At 34.0% G+C, this 16,810-nt stretch overlaps 1 protein-coding gene across 1 annotated transcript; it reads right to left on the bottom strand.

Moving 5' to 3' along the window:
- Window positions 1-784: 784 nt before the first annotated feature.
- LOC110452125 (sodium-dependent phosphate transporter 1-B-like) lies at window positions 785-16,161 on the bottom strand. The gene is made up of 11 exons (XM_021500463.1): window positions 15,950-16,161; window positions 10,347-10,451; window positions 9,402-9,542; window positions 8,746-8,831; window positions 8,249-8,345; window positions 7,705-7,824; window positions 6,744-6,824; window positions 3,809-3,837; window positions 3,175-3,296; window positions 1,811-1,996; window positions 785-1,417 (listed from the first exon to the last, which is right to left on the bottom strand). Exons 1-11 carry the CDS (start codon window positions 16,137-16,139, stop codon window positions 1,180-1,182), a joined length of 1,395 nt encoding a protein of 464 aa, XP_021356138.1. The 5' UTR covers window positions 16,140-16,161; the 3' UTR covers window positions 785-1,179.
- Window positions 16,162-16,810: the final 649 nt, after the last annotated feature.

Below are 16,810 nucleotides of genomic sequence, written 5' to 3'. Positions count from 1 at the left end.
AGGAGATGCATAGAGGACGAGATGTATAGTTTACTGAACGTGCCATGTAAAGTATTAAAGAGGATTCCTGGTACACAATGATGTTGTTTGGGCGAAGTATTAACAACCATCTTGTCAGAGGAAGAGAATGTCCTTCGTCATTGACCGGCTGTCCAGAATGCGTCATAGTGAAGTAAGATACTGACTAATTATCTTGACGATAGAAATCAGCAGATGTGAACATATAAATCACTTTAAGGATAATGTGAAATTTAATTGAATTGTCTGAATGCATCATAACACTGGAAAACATGTTAATATGTAAAGAGAGAACAATTTCCAGTCGACGTTTGCCTTGGAACACATCTTGCCGACTAATATGACGGTGATTCCGATGTTTGAGGCCAACAGGACTGTTCAAGCTGGTCCAAGCTCAAGAGATAATAATGTCAGGGCTAAGGTATATAATAGGCTTACGCACATTACCAGTAATATGACCTAACCAGCAAATGTCGCCTAACTGAGAAATGTCAAGGTCGTTGATACATGCTTCTTCTTTCCTTAAGTATACTGTATGAGTTGTTTACAGAGCGCCAAATCTACGAAGATTGGTGTCTCAAAAGTCACTTTATTGGTCGGACACTAATTCACAATAAGTCGGAAAGTTAAGCATAGATTCTGACATGGTAGTCATAAGTAGTAATGTGATTCTAGACTTCCATTGATTTACATAGTTTATTTAACAGCAACATATTACATGATATTTATGTACATACAATTTACAAAACAGTATAACGTGATGACAATTTCAATCATTCCTGCATTAAATGATAACACACTTATAAATACGGAAATTTAGCAGCTCCCTGATTAAACAAAAATGACATCAAACTTAGGCTCAAATCAAGAATTTCTCAGACCAAATTCACATTTACGCACATTTTTTATTTAAGAATAATTTGATGATCTAAACACTATATTATCAATACTAAGGAAACATGACATCGTGTCACACACACGCACACGAAAATCTACATAGTCAGTAAGACTGACGAATGCCACACACACTCCTCGTAAGAATATCTACATAGGTAGCAGAGAACAGTACCGTACGGTGGCTATGGGTGATTTTTTTATACAAAGAATAAGCCTACAATTGCACACTGTCCAATGATGGGGAAAAAACTCCTCCATACTATCTCATATCAGTTCCTGTAATCCAAGCATAGCCAAGGCGCTGATGCCACCACTGACCGGAAGTGTGACGACCCACGCGATGATAATGTTCCGGAACAATTTCCAGTCGACGTTTACCTTGGAACGAACCCTTCCGACGAATACGACGGAACCAATCTTACAGTGTGTCGTACTGACGGGGATACCTACGTTTGAGGCTATCAGGACTGTCAGAGCAGATCCAAGCTCTATACAGAACCCACTGGAAGGAAATGAAATTCAGTTAATTAAATGTGTAGTGTGTATGTATGTTTTAGTGACAATATGAGTTATCACTACCATTTTATAACTTATCTGAAACTGAATACCAATCTCAATATATCGCAAAAACATATCGTCTAGAGTGTTGTCAACACAGTCATGGACCTAGGTTTTGATTTATCTTTTTGTCCATACCGGGTGCTTTGACGTCCAGGAGTTATTAGAAGTGGACGTGATGATATTTTTCCAATCGAAACACAATTATTGAACAACTTGAGTCTTTTGTAGCACGTGACACCATGGTAATGCTTATTTAAGTATTTTGCACCTGTCGAACAATAGAACATTTACTGCTTATTTTAAGACTTTAAGTAAACAGCCGTTTTTTACTGACCTTGACGGCGTGATCTTGGTGAGGTCGTCCCCAACAGTTTTGATGACCCTTCGTCCCCAGATCCACAATCCAATGACAATGCCCGCCCCTCCATACACCAATGTCCACAAAGGAGTGGAAGACGTCTGCATGGCGGTTCCTTCCTTTGCTATCATCCAAATGGCAACCAAAGGACCAATGGAGTTACTGTTTTAATTAAACAAAAGAAACATCTATATAAATATATAAACTTTTTTTTATTTTACAACAAGTTATGTTAATTTATATTAATCACTCTTGTTGGCCCGGATATTAGCGCGCAAGGGGTCTTTGTGTGGGAGGAAACCGGAGTACCCGGAGAAATCCCACGTGGTCAGGCAGGTGGACCCATACCTTATCACGTCCGACGAAACATCTAGATTAAGTGCACCGGGTAGCGTGTTTTTCATTGATATACATAAAATAAGCAGGATCTCATTATTGATTACTACCATTCTTCAATACATCTCTATCCTTTGACGGTCTTATGGTGCCTCTTAAATCATTGAAGTTACACTGATTAAACACCAAAAATACACAAATATAGCTACTGGAACTGATCAGCGATGTTAAACGCTAAAATATATTTCAATTTTCAATTGTAAGAGGTAAAATTCTTTACGAAATAGGATACACACATATTCCGTTAAGCCAGGTTGTGACGTCATGATAAATACAAAAGTAAATTAATACACAGGAATATTTTAATTGCCGTTCAGTTCGTATTTTTGCATTTCAAACTGACATAGAATCATTGGCGATATTATCTTAATATACGTATTCTCTTATATTTGCGATATTAAAGTGTCTGCATTTGATCTTCATTGAAAAAACCTAATGTCACCTTAATGATTGTTTTTATGATGGTCTCAGTTAATGCGAAGCAAAACGAAAAGCGCAAAAAATAGCTGTGATTCCATTTCATTTAGGCCCTAACAAAATGTATTTCTTCTTGTTATGTTTATATAATGGTTTGCAGTGTAACATAAATATATACAAAAGACTAAGGAAGAATCGATGTGAATCGCTTAAAATGTAGAAATGGAACAAAGAATATCAACTTGAAAAATATGTTTTTAATGGCGAATTCTTTAACTTTTTATTGTAATTTTTGTTTAAAGTGTTTTGTCATAGCAAAAAAAAATGTATACGAGATTTGTATGGTATTTTTGATTAATTCAATCTCGACAGAAATTAAGGATTACATATGAAGGAAGTCTGCCATTTAAACTTATAGAAATGCATGGTTATGATTGGGAGAGGGCCTAGTAATTTGTAAGAATTTGTGCCCAATCCCCTTGATTGTTAAATGCAATAAAATTAATTTGAATGATTAGATAAATTACCTGACGTCATTTCCGCCATGTGCAAATGACCCAAACACAGCAGTGAGGATCTGGAGGAAGGAAAATAACTTGACCACCTCGGGTTTGTCTTTTATGCTTTCACGGATTTTCTTACGTGGTACCTGATGGACATATGTAAATTAATATCAAGACAGTTTCAGAAAACGAACAAGTATAAAGATCCATTAACAAGAAGTATAATTATAATCCTCTCTGTTTTAATTAAAGGGAAAAAATATAAAAACCCGTTAATATAAAACTCACCTAAACAGTTCATCTCATAGAGTTTTAAACATAGCTCAGTATGCTGTTCATTGTATCAAAGCTATGAAATTTAAGTAAACACATTGGCAAATATATTTTGCATATATTTGTCAAACCAGTAAGTAACTTGAATGAGGTATTTAGTTAACGCTGCAGCTTCACAGAAAACTAATGCCCGTATGTATAAAACGTTATACACTAGAATGAAGGATCATCGTAGCTTTGCTGGTTTTTTTCTTCTAAAAACAGATTCCCAACCTATAACAGTGCCTATTATTTATAAATTCAAACACATATGTTAAAACATAGACTTCACTAATGCTGATGTTGTCTCTATCATAACGTTTGTCAGTCAGAAAAACAAACTTACCTTTTTTTCGAACCCAATCTCCGGTAGATCTGAAAAATGTTACTAACAGACGTCAACTGATTGTAGCATGTAATTAAAATTTACCAAATACATGCATATTTAAAGAACAATGTGCATACATGGTGAAATTTAACGTACCAACAAAGAATTACATAGTGACAAGGGGTTAACATGGCGACAAGGAGTTACATAGTAACAAGGGGTTTAAATGGCAACACAAAGTTACGTGGTAACAATGAGTTTACATGGCAACAAAAAAGTTATGTGGTGATAATGGGTTTATATGGCAACAAAGAGTTACGTGGTGATAATGGGTTTACATGGCAACAAAGAGTTACTTGGTGATAATGAGTTTACATGGCAACAAAGAGTTAGGCGGTAACAATGGGTTTACATGGCAACATAGAGTTACGTGGTAACAATGATTTTATTAAGTAGCAAAACGTTACGTGGTAACAATGGGTTTACATGGCAACAAAGATTTATATTGTGATAATGGGTTTAAATGGCAACAAAGTTTTACGTGGTGATAATGGGTTTACATGGCAACAAAGAGTTACGTCGTAACAATGGGTTTGCATGGCAACAAAGAGTTAAGTGGTAACAATGGGTTTGTATGGCAACAAATAGTTACGTGGTGATAATGGGTTTTCATGGCAACAAAGAGTTACTTGGTAACAATAGGTTGACATGGAAGCAAAGAGTTTCATAGTAACAAGGGGTTTATTTGGAAGTAACGTGGTAACAAGGGGTTTACATTATAACAAAAAATGCTATAACTTTATTCGAATATACAGGGAAACATATTTATGTGAAAAATATATGTAATTAGGCATTCGCTTTAGTTACCGTCATATTATACTAAAACTACAAATATGTAGATGCTATTATATCATGCATTCCTATGTATGAGTATATGAAAAAAAACATGCATTCATTATCTATATATTAGACGTAATAAAAAGATCGACTTGTTTGAGTTAAAGCTCAAAAATATATATTATTGGTATCCTAAGTAATAACGAACGTATGGACCTATATAGACACTGGGTCTGAACAAACGAAGGATCACTTTATTATTTTTTGAATTGATACACAAACCAAGAATATAACAAATAGTTTGGCGTTTGTAAACATTTCGAGGTATTGAGCCGTTATGTTACGACACAAAAGTTACCCTATTACATAACATTACATACTCTAACAGAACCAATAACCGTGAAGTCACATTCCATCGGCAGACTGGTTGCTCAAAGATTTCGGTTTTTTGATAACCTTCTTAAGATGGTATATAAAAGTGAATGATTGAAATAGGTGGATCAAATGTTAACCATGTGACTGATGGTATCTACGATGCAATGGCGCAATGACAGATAGGGTCGTCCACAACTTGATAAGAGGAAGGAAATGGAATAAGGTAATAGTTACTGGTGGAGTAATGCATTAGGTACATTGACAACGACCATGAATATGTTGTGGAATCAAAATGTGAAAAGTGTACGTGGTAGAGCATAGTTAATTGGAGAGACTACCAGATACAGCGCTGTACACCCTTAATACCATCCACGATTGTCACACAAAAAATATCCCCAACATCCTCCAAATACAAAATAAACAGAAAAAATATCTTTAAATGTTTTAATATGTCGGAATTCGAGCAACCTAATGACCCATCCTAATATTGCTATAAAATATCCTAAATATTTCATTGGATGTATATATGTCCTTTCATGACCTTTCACACTATAATATCTACAAAACATATAGGAGTGTATGTTCATTAATTAAATTAACAGTGCTATAATTTTGTTAGATAAGAAAACAATATGCTGAAACCAAATATTAAGTAATAAGATAAACCATTATATATATAATTATAATCTACGAAAAAATCTAATTAACATTGAGACTGTTCCTCCATGATATCTTGATCAGAGATGTGGTCTTCTCTGTCGATTGTTTTGATGATATCTACCAAGTTTGGATACAAATACGACCAATGTATCAATAGTTTGACTTCACTCTTTGAAGTTAAATTTTATATATATCGATTTGATTCTGATCTATATTCTACCTGACAAAACAAACATTAAGTTCAAACTTACCTGTGAGCAGGAAACATGAACATAACTACTTTCAACTTAATAATTATTAGTTGATTTTTATTGGCGCTGTGTATGAATCCAATGTTCAAAACTGTTGAAAAAACTAATGATTGCGACATAGTTTTAAAAAAAAAATGATCAAGAAAATAATATGTTTATGCTGTATTTTTAATTTCAATGTAAATCCTTTCTATATGAAAATAACTTTATATCACATTTTTGATGGTTCCTGTGGTTTTAGGATATGCTGGTAAATATAACTCGGCTGTGTTACCTCTATTAACATTATGTTACAAGGTGCTGAGATATTCTTAACATCTTTTTATAAAACAGGGTGCCATTTTGTTGCGCGAATTTGTCTCAACGGAATTATATCCGGTAAATGCATTTTACGAAATCCAAATCTTCGTCAAAATAAGATATGAAGAAAAGTTAGTGTGTTTGTTTATTGCTTAACCGCCCAGCAACGGTGGAGTCAATTAAAAAACAGTAAAAATAAAGTAAAAATATATACTAAACAATACATCGTTTTTATGACACGTTCTTTTCTTTTCTTTTATCAAAATTGTATAAGGTCTATATCCAATAACAGGTTGCTTAATAACCAAAATAAATTCATACGAATATATGCGATGCCCCTAAGAAGGTGTCAATATTGTTATTCAAAACATTATAGTTTATTAATAAATGAACACAGCAAGCATATATATTTTGAACATAATCGCTTTTCAAATTAAATGTCCTATTTTTAAGATTATGTTTCCTGTTTTTCGTTTATCATCCTGTTTATGTATATATCATTTGAAATTTAATCATGTAATTATACCAACCTTCGTTATCGTTGAGTTGCTCGAGTTCGGTAGCATTTTCAACTTCTTGATTTTTTTCATCAATCTTTTGGTTACATTCATCTACAAGTGAGAAAAAAACTACACTTTATTCATTGAAAATACCAGATACATACATGAATACAATGGTACGAGTGTTAATACATGGTGTACACAGTACCATGAGATATTTCATGTGTTAAACCCTCGGATCAACATACACTAGTGTATATGACACGTTGTGTGTATGACCTTGAATAAATGGCATAGAAACTAAAGTTGCAAAGAAAGACAGTTTAATGACTCGTGCCTTGTCCAGGCCTCCAATTCACGACCTACGGAACCAAATCCCCAAGCCAAGAAATATCTGTAGCTCCTACCACTACATTTCTCAGCATCCTATACAAAACAATGCGTTGAATGTTACAGTGGTCAACAGCCCGATACTCGAAATGGTCTATTGATGACATGAGCATAGATATATACATGAATACGAATTGTACAGATATTGTTACATATTAGACACAGTATTACGACATATTTGTTAATACATTATTGTTTTGTTTGCATTTCAAGCAAATAATGTATCAAAACATTCACGTGTGTTTCCTCCGTTCTTTAAAGCTTTATTTTCATTTAGTTTGTTTCATTAGTTCTTATTATCATTTTGGTTCATTTCAAGAAAAAAATGGCGGGACACATTTAATGAAGGGAAATAACTCTGTTCTCATTTCGCCAATCGAATCGGTAGTTTTAAGATCTAATGTTATGCAAAATGCCACTTAAAGTCGAATGCTAGAAAAGGTATCTCTATGCGTACAATACGTTGTTCAAAACATAGTCACTAATGGTTTCTTAATACTACAGTACATGCATCGCTAAGAATGACCTAACTTAAATCTCAGAATCTACGTTTATTGTATAATTCAATAAACAAAAACATTCCTGTAAGGTGCGACCGTACCTGTAATCTTCCGCCTGTACCAGGGGACGACAAAAAAACTCACTCCGATCGCCACCAGTATAGACAACCCGCACGTGATAATAAACACTCCATACAGCGGAATTTTGTTGAAATGAAGCACTGTAAATACAGATACAGAAGTAATATAATATACTGCTGTAGTTGTGATATTGAATTGATTAGTAGAGTGGGTTTAAAATTTCGCCCAGACTGTGTGTCATCATTACAAAAGTACATATCGGTACCGAAATAATGTAGATGGCAGAATTTAATTTTCTTTATAATACAAATGACACAATACAATAAAAATAAATCAGGTTTTTGCATTTCTTATCAACGATATAATGTCACATTTTGGTTTCCGTTTGCTGATCCATTCACTGTTGATAATTATTTATATGCGTGGTTTCACAATGGTTACTAGCTGGCATCCTGATATAAATGTGTAAAGGATAAATGATGCAATATGATGTTCTTAAGTACTTCACAAAACAAAGTCACAACGTACTGTTACCTTGCTTACAACTGATAACAGTAGACTTACGGTTGGACCCTTTGTAGAAAATGGAAAAAGCATTGATGGCGGCCGTAAGTCCGTAAAAGAGAGGCAGTAACATGAGGCCTGATTCCAGGGCTTTTTCCTTATAAATAAATAAATTCAAAATCACTGACTTAGAAAGTGTATAATAATGTTAATTCCGATGGCGATGTGACGACACATTTCATTGGTTAATTATCAGGTGATTAAAGACAAAATACACATACGCGTATTGTACCATTTCTCAATAATACATACGCGTGCGAAACCAGCCTCGTATTGCAAATGTGAGCAATGTGTTATTGTTTTGAGCTAGTTAGCTGCAGCTGAGCTTTCACATCACATGACGAAGATTTGCATGCGCACAAGAACAACCCAATTTAAGTAATCATCCCATGTCATTTTCAAATGATATAATAGATAAAGTCAGCTTATGTTTGTATATTACGTTCGAATATATTTACCTTGTGATTTGAAAAAGCGACCTTTGTTAAACCACTAACCTTCTGTAGCACCATCTTGTTGATAAACATGAACGTTAACATAGATACGACACCCGAGAGAATCGGCGAGACAAACCAGGATCCAACTGAAATTGTAATTAAAAAGAACTAATGAAATATGATATTTCTTTTCATAACGAGGTATGAAGATATTTTATCTTTAATTCATAATGCAATGCTTAAAAACCACATTGAGTCTGAACTGATCCCGCCCTTTGTAACATAGGAATACTGTAGTTGACACTCTCGCTGGAAGCTAATTGCGTTACGGTGAGTTGTTTTCTTATTAAGAAGCATTGTCTTTGACATTTAGTAAATAAACTACCTTACAGTGCGTTTTTCCAACGTTCATTCTTTGCATTTGATATTTTGAAAAAGAAAATGGCATGAAATTTCAGACTTTTCAAGGTGTAAACTATATACAGACGCTTTCTGCGATACACGATATTCCAACGGATCACAACTTTTATTAAAAATGCATATGACATGATTTATCTGACTCTATTTCTTGTACACTATTTATTACCATTAACATTATTTTCTATGAAAATAATTACGATGCCACGTATTACTTATTTTCTGTATAAGGTAAACGTGAAAAGCTCGATTTAACTGGTCGTACTACTAGTAAAGCATTCATAGCTAGGTTACCTTACCAATTAAGCCTAATTTGATCCACTTAATTCCCGACGCTCCCTTAGCAACCAGGGAAAATCCGAGGGCTGCACCTACGATACTGTGTGTTGTGGAAACAGGCAAACGCATTATTGTAGCAGCTATCATCCAAACACAGGATCCTGAAAGGAATATTAATTTTAATAAAATCGTTTTCCTGACGTCACAATGCAAAAACTATATTTTGTATGAAATTACAAAGCATTCTTTATTCCATTATGATTGTTATCGATATGAACATGTTCTTCGGAACATGACATGCAAATATCATATCAGTATCATAGTTCTCCCGGGAATGTCAGGTATAATTGTCACTTCCTTATTGTAAACTACACGGAGATCCGCACAGACATGTACGTGGACAACGTTTTATCAACTATAACAACGGAACAGTTCTTAACCCTGCTATAACTCAGGGTATTTAGAATTTTACAACACAAAACCATAATACCCTGCTCAGATAATGATCAAGAACAGGAAAAAGTCACAACTTAACGTAGGCAATTATAAGGACAAGCACAAATCACGACGCGGCCGACAAAGCTTTTATCAGAAAAGTAATTCTTCTGAAGCACATTATTAAACTTTTGAAATAATACTTCTCTTCAAATGAGGTCGTTCGTATGTTTGCATTGTTTCCATCCTTATAATTTCTAATTTCTTTTGAAATAAAAAATAAAAATAAAATTTACAATACAAAGCATTATATGACACTAAAGTACAAAATAAAGTAAACAAAATCTTCTAAAAATACAAACGATAAGAGAATCGTCAAAACGTTAACTGTGCATGGGTATCAAGTTTTGTTATTAAACCTTAACCATTTTACAAAAATTAAAAAAACACTGCAGCATCAGCGAATAATAATCCGTGTTTAACGAATGGCGCATGCGTCGTCTATAAATCTATAAAACAAAGATCTGTACCTGTTAGTGCGGAAATGTTGCCCGCCATAAGGACCTTCTCAGATCCATTGTTATACATTTCCACGTCAATGATGCCCTTCCGGATCGTATCTGAGACCCTGTATCCTGCAATTCATAAAGAAACAACATACTTACGCTTCAACACACAAAGCAAAGTCGGTGTGGGGACCATCGTAACTTTACCGTGACATCATGACAAGAACAAAATTGGCAGGAAATCAGTCATTTGTCATGTAAAATATATGAAATATGTCCGTTCTCAAGTATCAACGTTGGAAAATAATGTCATGTATTACTTAGTTGCTGATTGTGATAGTTTGAAATCAGGTCATGGTGATTAGCCAATTTTGTCGATATATTGTATATCTATATAATCGTTAACACCCTAGGTGTTCAAACAATATCAAACAATCTAAGCGCAGGACCGAACGGGCTTTTTTAGGTTCCAACAGTGTTATGGTAGTATCGAACACCTTGATAAGGAAATTGAAATATAAATAATCACAATAATTGTTTAATATAAGTCAATTTGAAAAAAGTATGCAAACAATATGGTGCAAGTATTCAACGTTTTTTTCCAGTCAGGTGATATGTATATATAAATGGATTTGAATTCAAAGCAGGAATTTCCTTCAGTTTACAACATGATCTAGCTAGATCAGTGCCTGCCTCCGATAACATAGACATAGACATGACTCTACTTCCATTGTAAACATATTCATGTCATCATTTCTGCAAATCATCATCATCCCATACTAGTGTTTTTTTTATTCGGTAGTGTAAAAACATACAGGGTCAGATGACATGTGTCCTAGAGCGGAACGAACAAGGACAATATGGAACACCTGGAACCCATCGCAACTACATCCTGGACTAAAATGTAGCAATATATTGAGTTCGTTTGTAGATATGTTTTCATGCGAGTTATTGCTTTGTCTATCTTATCCGTCATCCGTTGTCCGTACACCTTTTTTTATAACAATTACTATGACAGAGCAGGTCCATGCCCTAATCAAAGGTTATAATGTAAAGAATGAAATCGCAATTAAAAATTGCCACCATGTGGCTATCTTTCATTAAACTATTTTGAACTCATCATACGTAAATGATGTGCGTTTGATATTGATGCAACTTCGTATGAATGATACCTAGAAGGTCTTGAAAAAGTGTTGCTGATTTAAGATTTACAGTCGGTATCGGTTTCGGAAGTCTTCAACATTTTTTGCTTTTCTTTAGGTGGATTGGTCCTCATTTTTATGGCTAAGAAGTGTATTAGTGTTTTTATCTGCATGGTATTTGATAACTGCTACATGTAGGTGCTCCTCACTCAAGAGGGTCTCTCTGATTCCTCACTTACACAAAGTATAGCGTGTTTAGACATATGTGTCGAAAAACCATGGCAACTAAATCTCCACATCCCTTTCTTGCTCGCCAGTGTTATTCAATTTTGAAAATTTCCATTAGATAAATTATACTTCTTCAATACATTGACATATTCATTGTTGTTTCAGAACATGCTGTGTAAGTGATTTTTATGCAACATTTACAATTGTTAGCATTTCGCATTTAGCATGGATCTAAAATCCATCTGCTGCCCGATCGCAACAGTTGCGAACTACATTCTTTCTTTTCTCGCATACTTGTTCTTTCGTTTCGGTGGTGTCTCCCTAGGCAGTCGTCTACATACAACTTAACCTGGTTGCAAGGAAGCTAAACCACAAATAAAAATATAGTCTGATAAAACGTTCACCGACTTTGCGTATCTCGCACGATTTTCTATCTTACGTTTAGATAGTCTATCTCACGTTTTGTCACTCTTCGTGTAACAAAGGTAGACGTAAACACGAGTACCTCGCACGTTTTGGTCTATCTCCAGTTTTGTCACCTTTCACGTACCACCTATAGATTTAAACAGGAGTACCTCGCACGTTTTTTTATCTCTGGTTTTTGTCACCCTTTATGTACCACAGGTAGACGTAAACACGAGTACCTCACAGGGTTTTTTGTCTCACGTTTTTGTCACACTTCATGTACCACAGGTGGACGTTTACACAAGTACCTCACATGCTTTTCGTTCTCAACTCTTTGCCAGATTCATGAACGATAACAACCGACACGTGAAACCGATACCCATCGCGATTCGTGGTGTTTAAGGCCTTAGGTGATTTATATCATAGTATATTGAAAGGTTTTTGAAGTATTTTAATAATGCTTATGTTTGTGGAATCTGGAATGTTACATCTAAGTTTTATATGTTAATGAAATAATATAAACATTAACCCAGTTCAGATATGAAAACAAAATGTTGTTTTAAACATTAAATATTTATCCTGAGTATTTTCCATGAATATTTGCATTTTTTTCCTTAATATTCCTACAATATACCATCGTGTACCATTGTATTTAATTGAAAGAACGCTGCGTCGATTTACCAGACAAGCACAAAGACACCCAGATTGTCCAATGTCAGTACAATCATGTCTATGAAAGAGCTAGAAATATTTGATAAACATACGGCAAACATGTTCAAAATACATATTTGGTACCTCCTGTTTAGTATCTGATCTTTTGTCCAATATGGTGGATGTAGTTAACGTAGCTGCGATACAGTGTTTGGCGTAACGACCGTTTTATTAGACAGATAAATACTATCTTATCAAATATTCACATTTTTCAATAATTGTCCAATTCTCGTTGTTTTCAAATGGATATAGAAACTAAACTGTTGAGCACTATCTGTGAGTGAACAGAGATAAACGTCTTGTCCATTGTAGTATTACACTTGTTGTTCGATCGAGGGACCATATACAAAACATCCTGTCCGTAACCATACTACCTTGAATTGCTTTAATCATTACATTTTCTTTCCTCAATCAGTCAAACTTTCAGTACTTTGATTGTATTAACGCTTATTACAATGCCACTTTTATTGTGATATTTCCGTATGAAATAAAGTTTTCCTCTTTGTTCATTGTAACATTTGTTTTGCTTCTTTTGTTTTATTGAAGGGTTGATGTTTGTTGTTGTTGATTTCATGCTTAATTGAATTGGCATTGAGACAAATTGTATTATCTGCGAATTAATGTATGTTTCCTTTTCATGCAGATATATCTTGGTGTTACAGAATATACATATCTTAAATAGATCATGTTTTTGTTTAGAAACGAACAGGTATCGCTTACAAAATACACAGGTAGTTAGCAAACCGGTAAAAAGTAATTTTACTGGTTTCTTGTATAATTTTAACCACAGCGATGCTGTTTCCTAGTGACTAGAAATCGTAGGTTAGTAATCTATTTGATCATTTGTATATCACGCGCAATAGACATCAAATGCACTTGTACGTAGACTGATATGAACACACGTTGGTGGGAGGTGTATCACCATTTTATAGATAATATAAAAGCCTTAAAATAGTTTTTAAAACAAGGTTTTGTTTTTGTCATAGCAAGAAAGCACGTGCATATTCTTAACGAACAAAGAGGAAAACAAAATGAAGATCCTTGACAATATACATTAGTAGTATTTGATCACCTAGACGTCTTTTGAAGGTTTATACCGGGTACATATTATCACGGAATACAAAGAGTAAGTATCGAGTACTTTTAAAGATTAGACAAGCTAAACGATAGTATTTAGATGAGGCTCTTATGCAATGCTCTCAAAATTCAAAAGAAATTTGGAAAAAGATTAAAGAATTTCTGCCCAGTAATAAATTTAATATTACAGTTAATTCAATGTTGATGGAATTCTAATAGATAATAAAGTTGATGTAGCCAATAACTTCAACAATTGTTTCTTTAATATCCGTAACGATATAGGTAAAGATTTTGACGACAGTCTTTAGGACATTGCGTGCTTTGATATGGAGATGCCATATAGCATTCCAAGTATTACAGCAGATTTTGTACGCAATCAAATTAAATACATGCCTGATGGCAAAGCCACAGGTTTAGATGGTATATCTGGTAAACTCTAAAAATATGCAGGAGCAGCTATTGTATCTCCTCTTACCTTTTTATTCAATTTGTCAATATCCAAAGGTGCCTTTCCCTTAGAATGGAAAAGAGCAAAGGTCACTCCGATTTTTAAACCGGGTGACCCCACATCTGTAAACAATTATAAACCAGTCTCTGTACTGGTAGGTCTAAGTAAAATATTAGAAAAGCATGTTTATAAAACGTTTTACGGTTTCTTAACTGCAAATAAACTTCTAAGCGACAGCCAATTATGTTTTCGACCAAACCATTCAACAGAGACTGTTCTGGTACTGTAAGTGTGGTAAATAAATGGCTAAACAATATTGACGAAGGGTATCTTATTAGTGTTGTTTTTATTGACCTTCGTCAGGCTTTCGAAACAGTTAACCATAGTGTTCTTTTGCTTAATGCATATGGTGTATCAACTTCAGCCTTAATGTTTTTCAAATCGTGTCTCACTGGGAGGGCACAAGCTGTAAGTTTCCCCGGTGTACTGTCAGACTTTCTCCCAATTGATATTGGTGTGCCCAGGGCTCTATTTTAGGGCCACTACTGTTCATTTCAAATATTAACGTTTACCCAAAGTGTTTGAAACACTCTGAAGCTATGATGTATACAGATGATACATCACAGAGTCTGAGGGAAAAAACAGTAGAAAGCCAGGTAGCAAAAATGTCAGCAGATATCTTAAACACAGTTAAATGGATGAGGGATAATAAATTAAGTCTGAATTTAACTAAAACCCAATGTATGATGATAGGGTCTTCTCAAAACCTCGCAAGATGTCTGCAGCTGATTTTGAAAGTAGGGGATCTCACGATTGAAACTGTTAACTGTGCAAATCTACTGGGTGTTTGTATCGATAGTTGTCTCTCATAGAAAGAGAATATTGAATATATTACAAAGTAAATATCCATTATTAGAGACTCTTGTATTGTTGGGGGTTTAAAAAGCAGATACCTGCATTTTTTTTCACAATATCTTAGCTATATACAGACGTATTATTATATATGTACTACAACTAGTCTCAAGTTTTAATTTCTAAACATTTCTTTTATAATATTCAATCTATTGTATGAATAGCATACAGCTGTATCTGTGATTATCTCCCTTATATTGATATTTTAATAGACGAGTAGAGTTTCCTACATCTTGTTTCTAGCTAAAGGCAAATGTCATTTGATAATTTTATATTCTAAATTACTTTTACACCACCGACTTCATTGTCTCATTTTAATACACACTATATTAGTATATATCCTGTCAATTTTTACCCTGTGCTATATTAGCATTGTATGAATATTCGACTATAATAGTGCTTTATCCATGTCATTTAGTAACACTTGTGTGATATGCAAGTGTTTACTATTTAATTATATTTTTAGGATTGCTAAATTTTAAGTTACATTGACTGTGATGATACTATATTTACTACATTGTTATACTGTTATCTTAAATTGTGTCATGTTTGTATATATATTTGATGCAGGGCCATATTGTAAACTAGACATTGTCTAAATATGTAACCCTGGTTAAATAAAAGATATATAATTAGAAGTATACCAGGATGATTAAATCTTATCACTTAATAAAAGCAATTATCAGTTAACAATATTAACATACCAATGAGGATGGCTCCCAGCATTTCAAATATAGAACCTAGTATACAGGCTTGTCTGAGGGTCAACACCCGGGAACCGACCGAGGTCCCAAACGAGTTAGCTACATCATTAGCTCCAATCCCACAGGACAGAATGAAGGCGATGATAAAACCGACTATCACCATCCAAAGGTACTCCTCAGGGATCTCCATGTTGGATAATGGGTTTCCTAGGTAGTCGGCTGTAAGTACAAGAATAAGTATAAACATTATCACTATATATTAAATTTATCTAAAAGATATTATATTTTAAAACAAAATGACAATAACCACAAATAGTTTACATTCGAGATATTGTGATCAACATACAGTGGTATATAGGATACACGTTGTCTAAAAATATAAAAAAAATATATAACCAAAGCACCAGTAAAGATGAACAAACATTCCTGTCTTTCTTCACTGTTCTGTGTTGTCTGTATAAACTAAAGATAATAATGAGATGTATTCTCACTTTGTAGCAACTTATACATTCACTGCTTAAGATAATGTGTAAACGGAAACTTTTTAATGTTATGATATGGGAAACGGGCAAATGCTTTATAGACAAATGAGTAAAGGTACTATTAAAGCTCAAAGAAAACCAATGCCTTTGCCTGAAATACAATAATTACATGATGTCAAAAGCAATGTGCTTTGCAGATGGTTTTAAAATGAATTTCTTAAAATTTCTATTTTGAACATTCTCTCCACTTATCTTAAGATAAGATTATATGAGATATGAATACTTAGCGCATTGTTAACATATCTAACAATGAATGACAGGTTCAAAAGCATGAATTAATAATCGATTTTATATTTTTTTTATACTTATTTTGTCAATA

Source organism: Mizuhopecten yessoensis, unplaced genomic scaffold (genome assembly GCF_002113885.1).
Source record: "Mizuhopecten yessoensis strain PY_sf001 unplaced genomic scaffold, ASM211388v2 scaffold6439, whole genome shotgun sequence".
In the NCBI taxonomy this organism is placed as follows: domain Eukaryota; kingdom Metazoa; phylum Mollusca; class Bivalvia; order Pectinida; family Pectinidae; genus Mizuhopecten; species Mizuhopecten yessoensis.
Note: the sequence above shows the minus strand (reverse complement) of the source record. Positions and strands in the feature narration are given on the sequence as shown.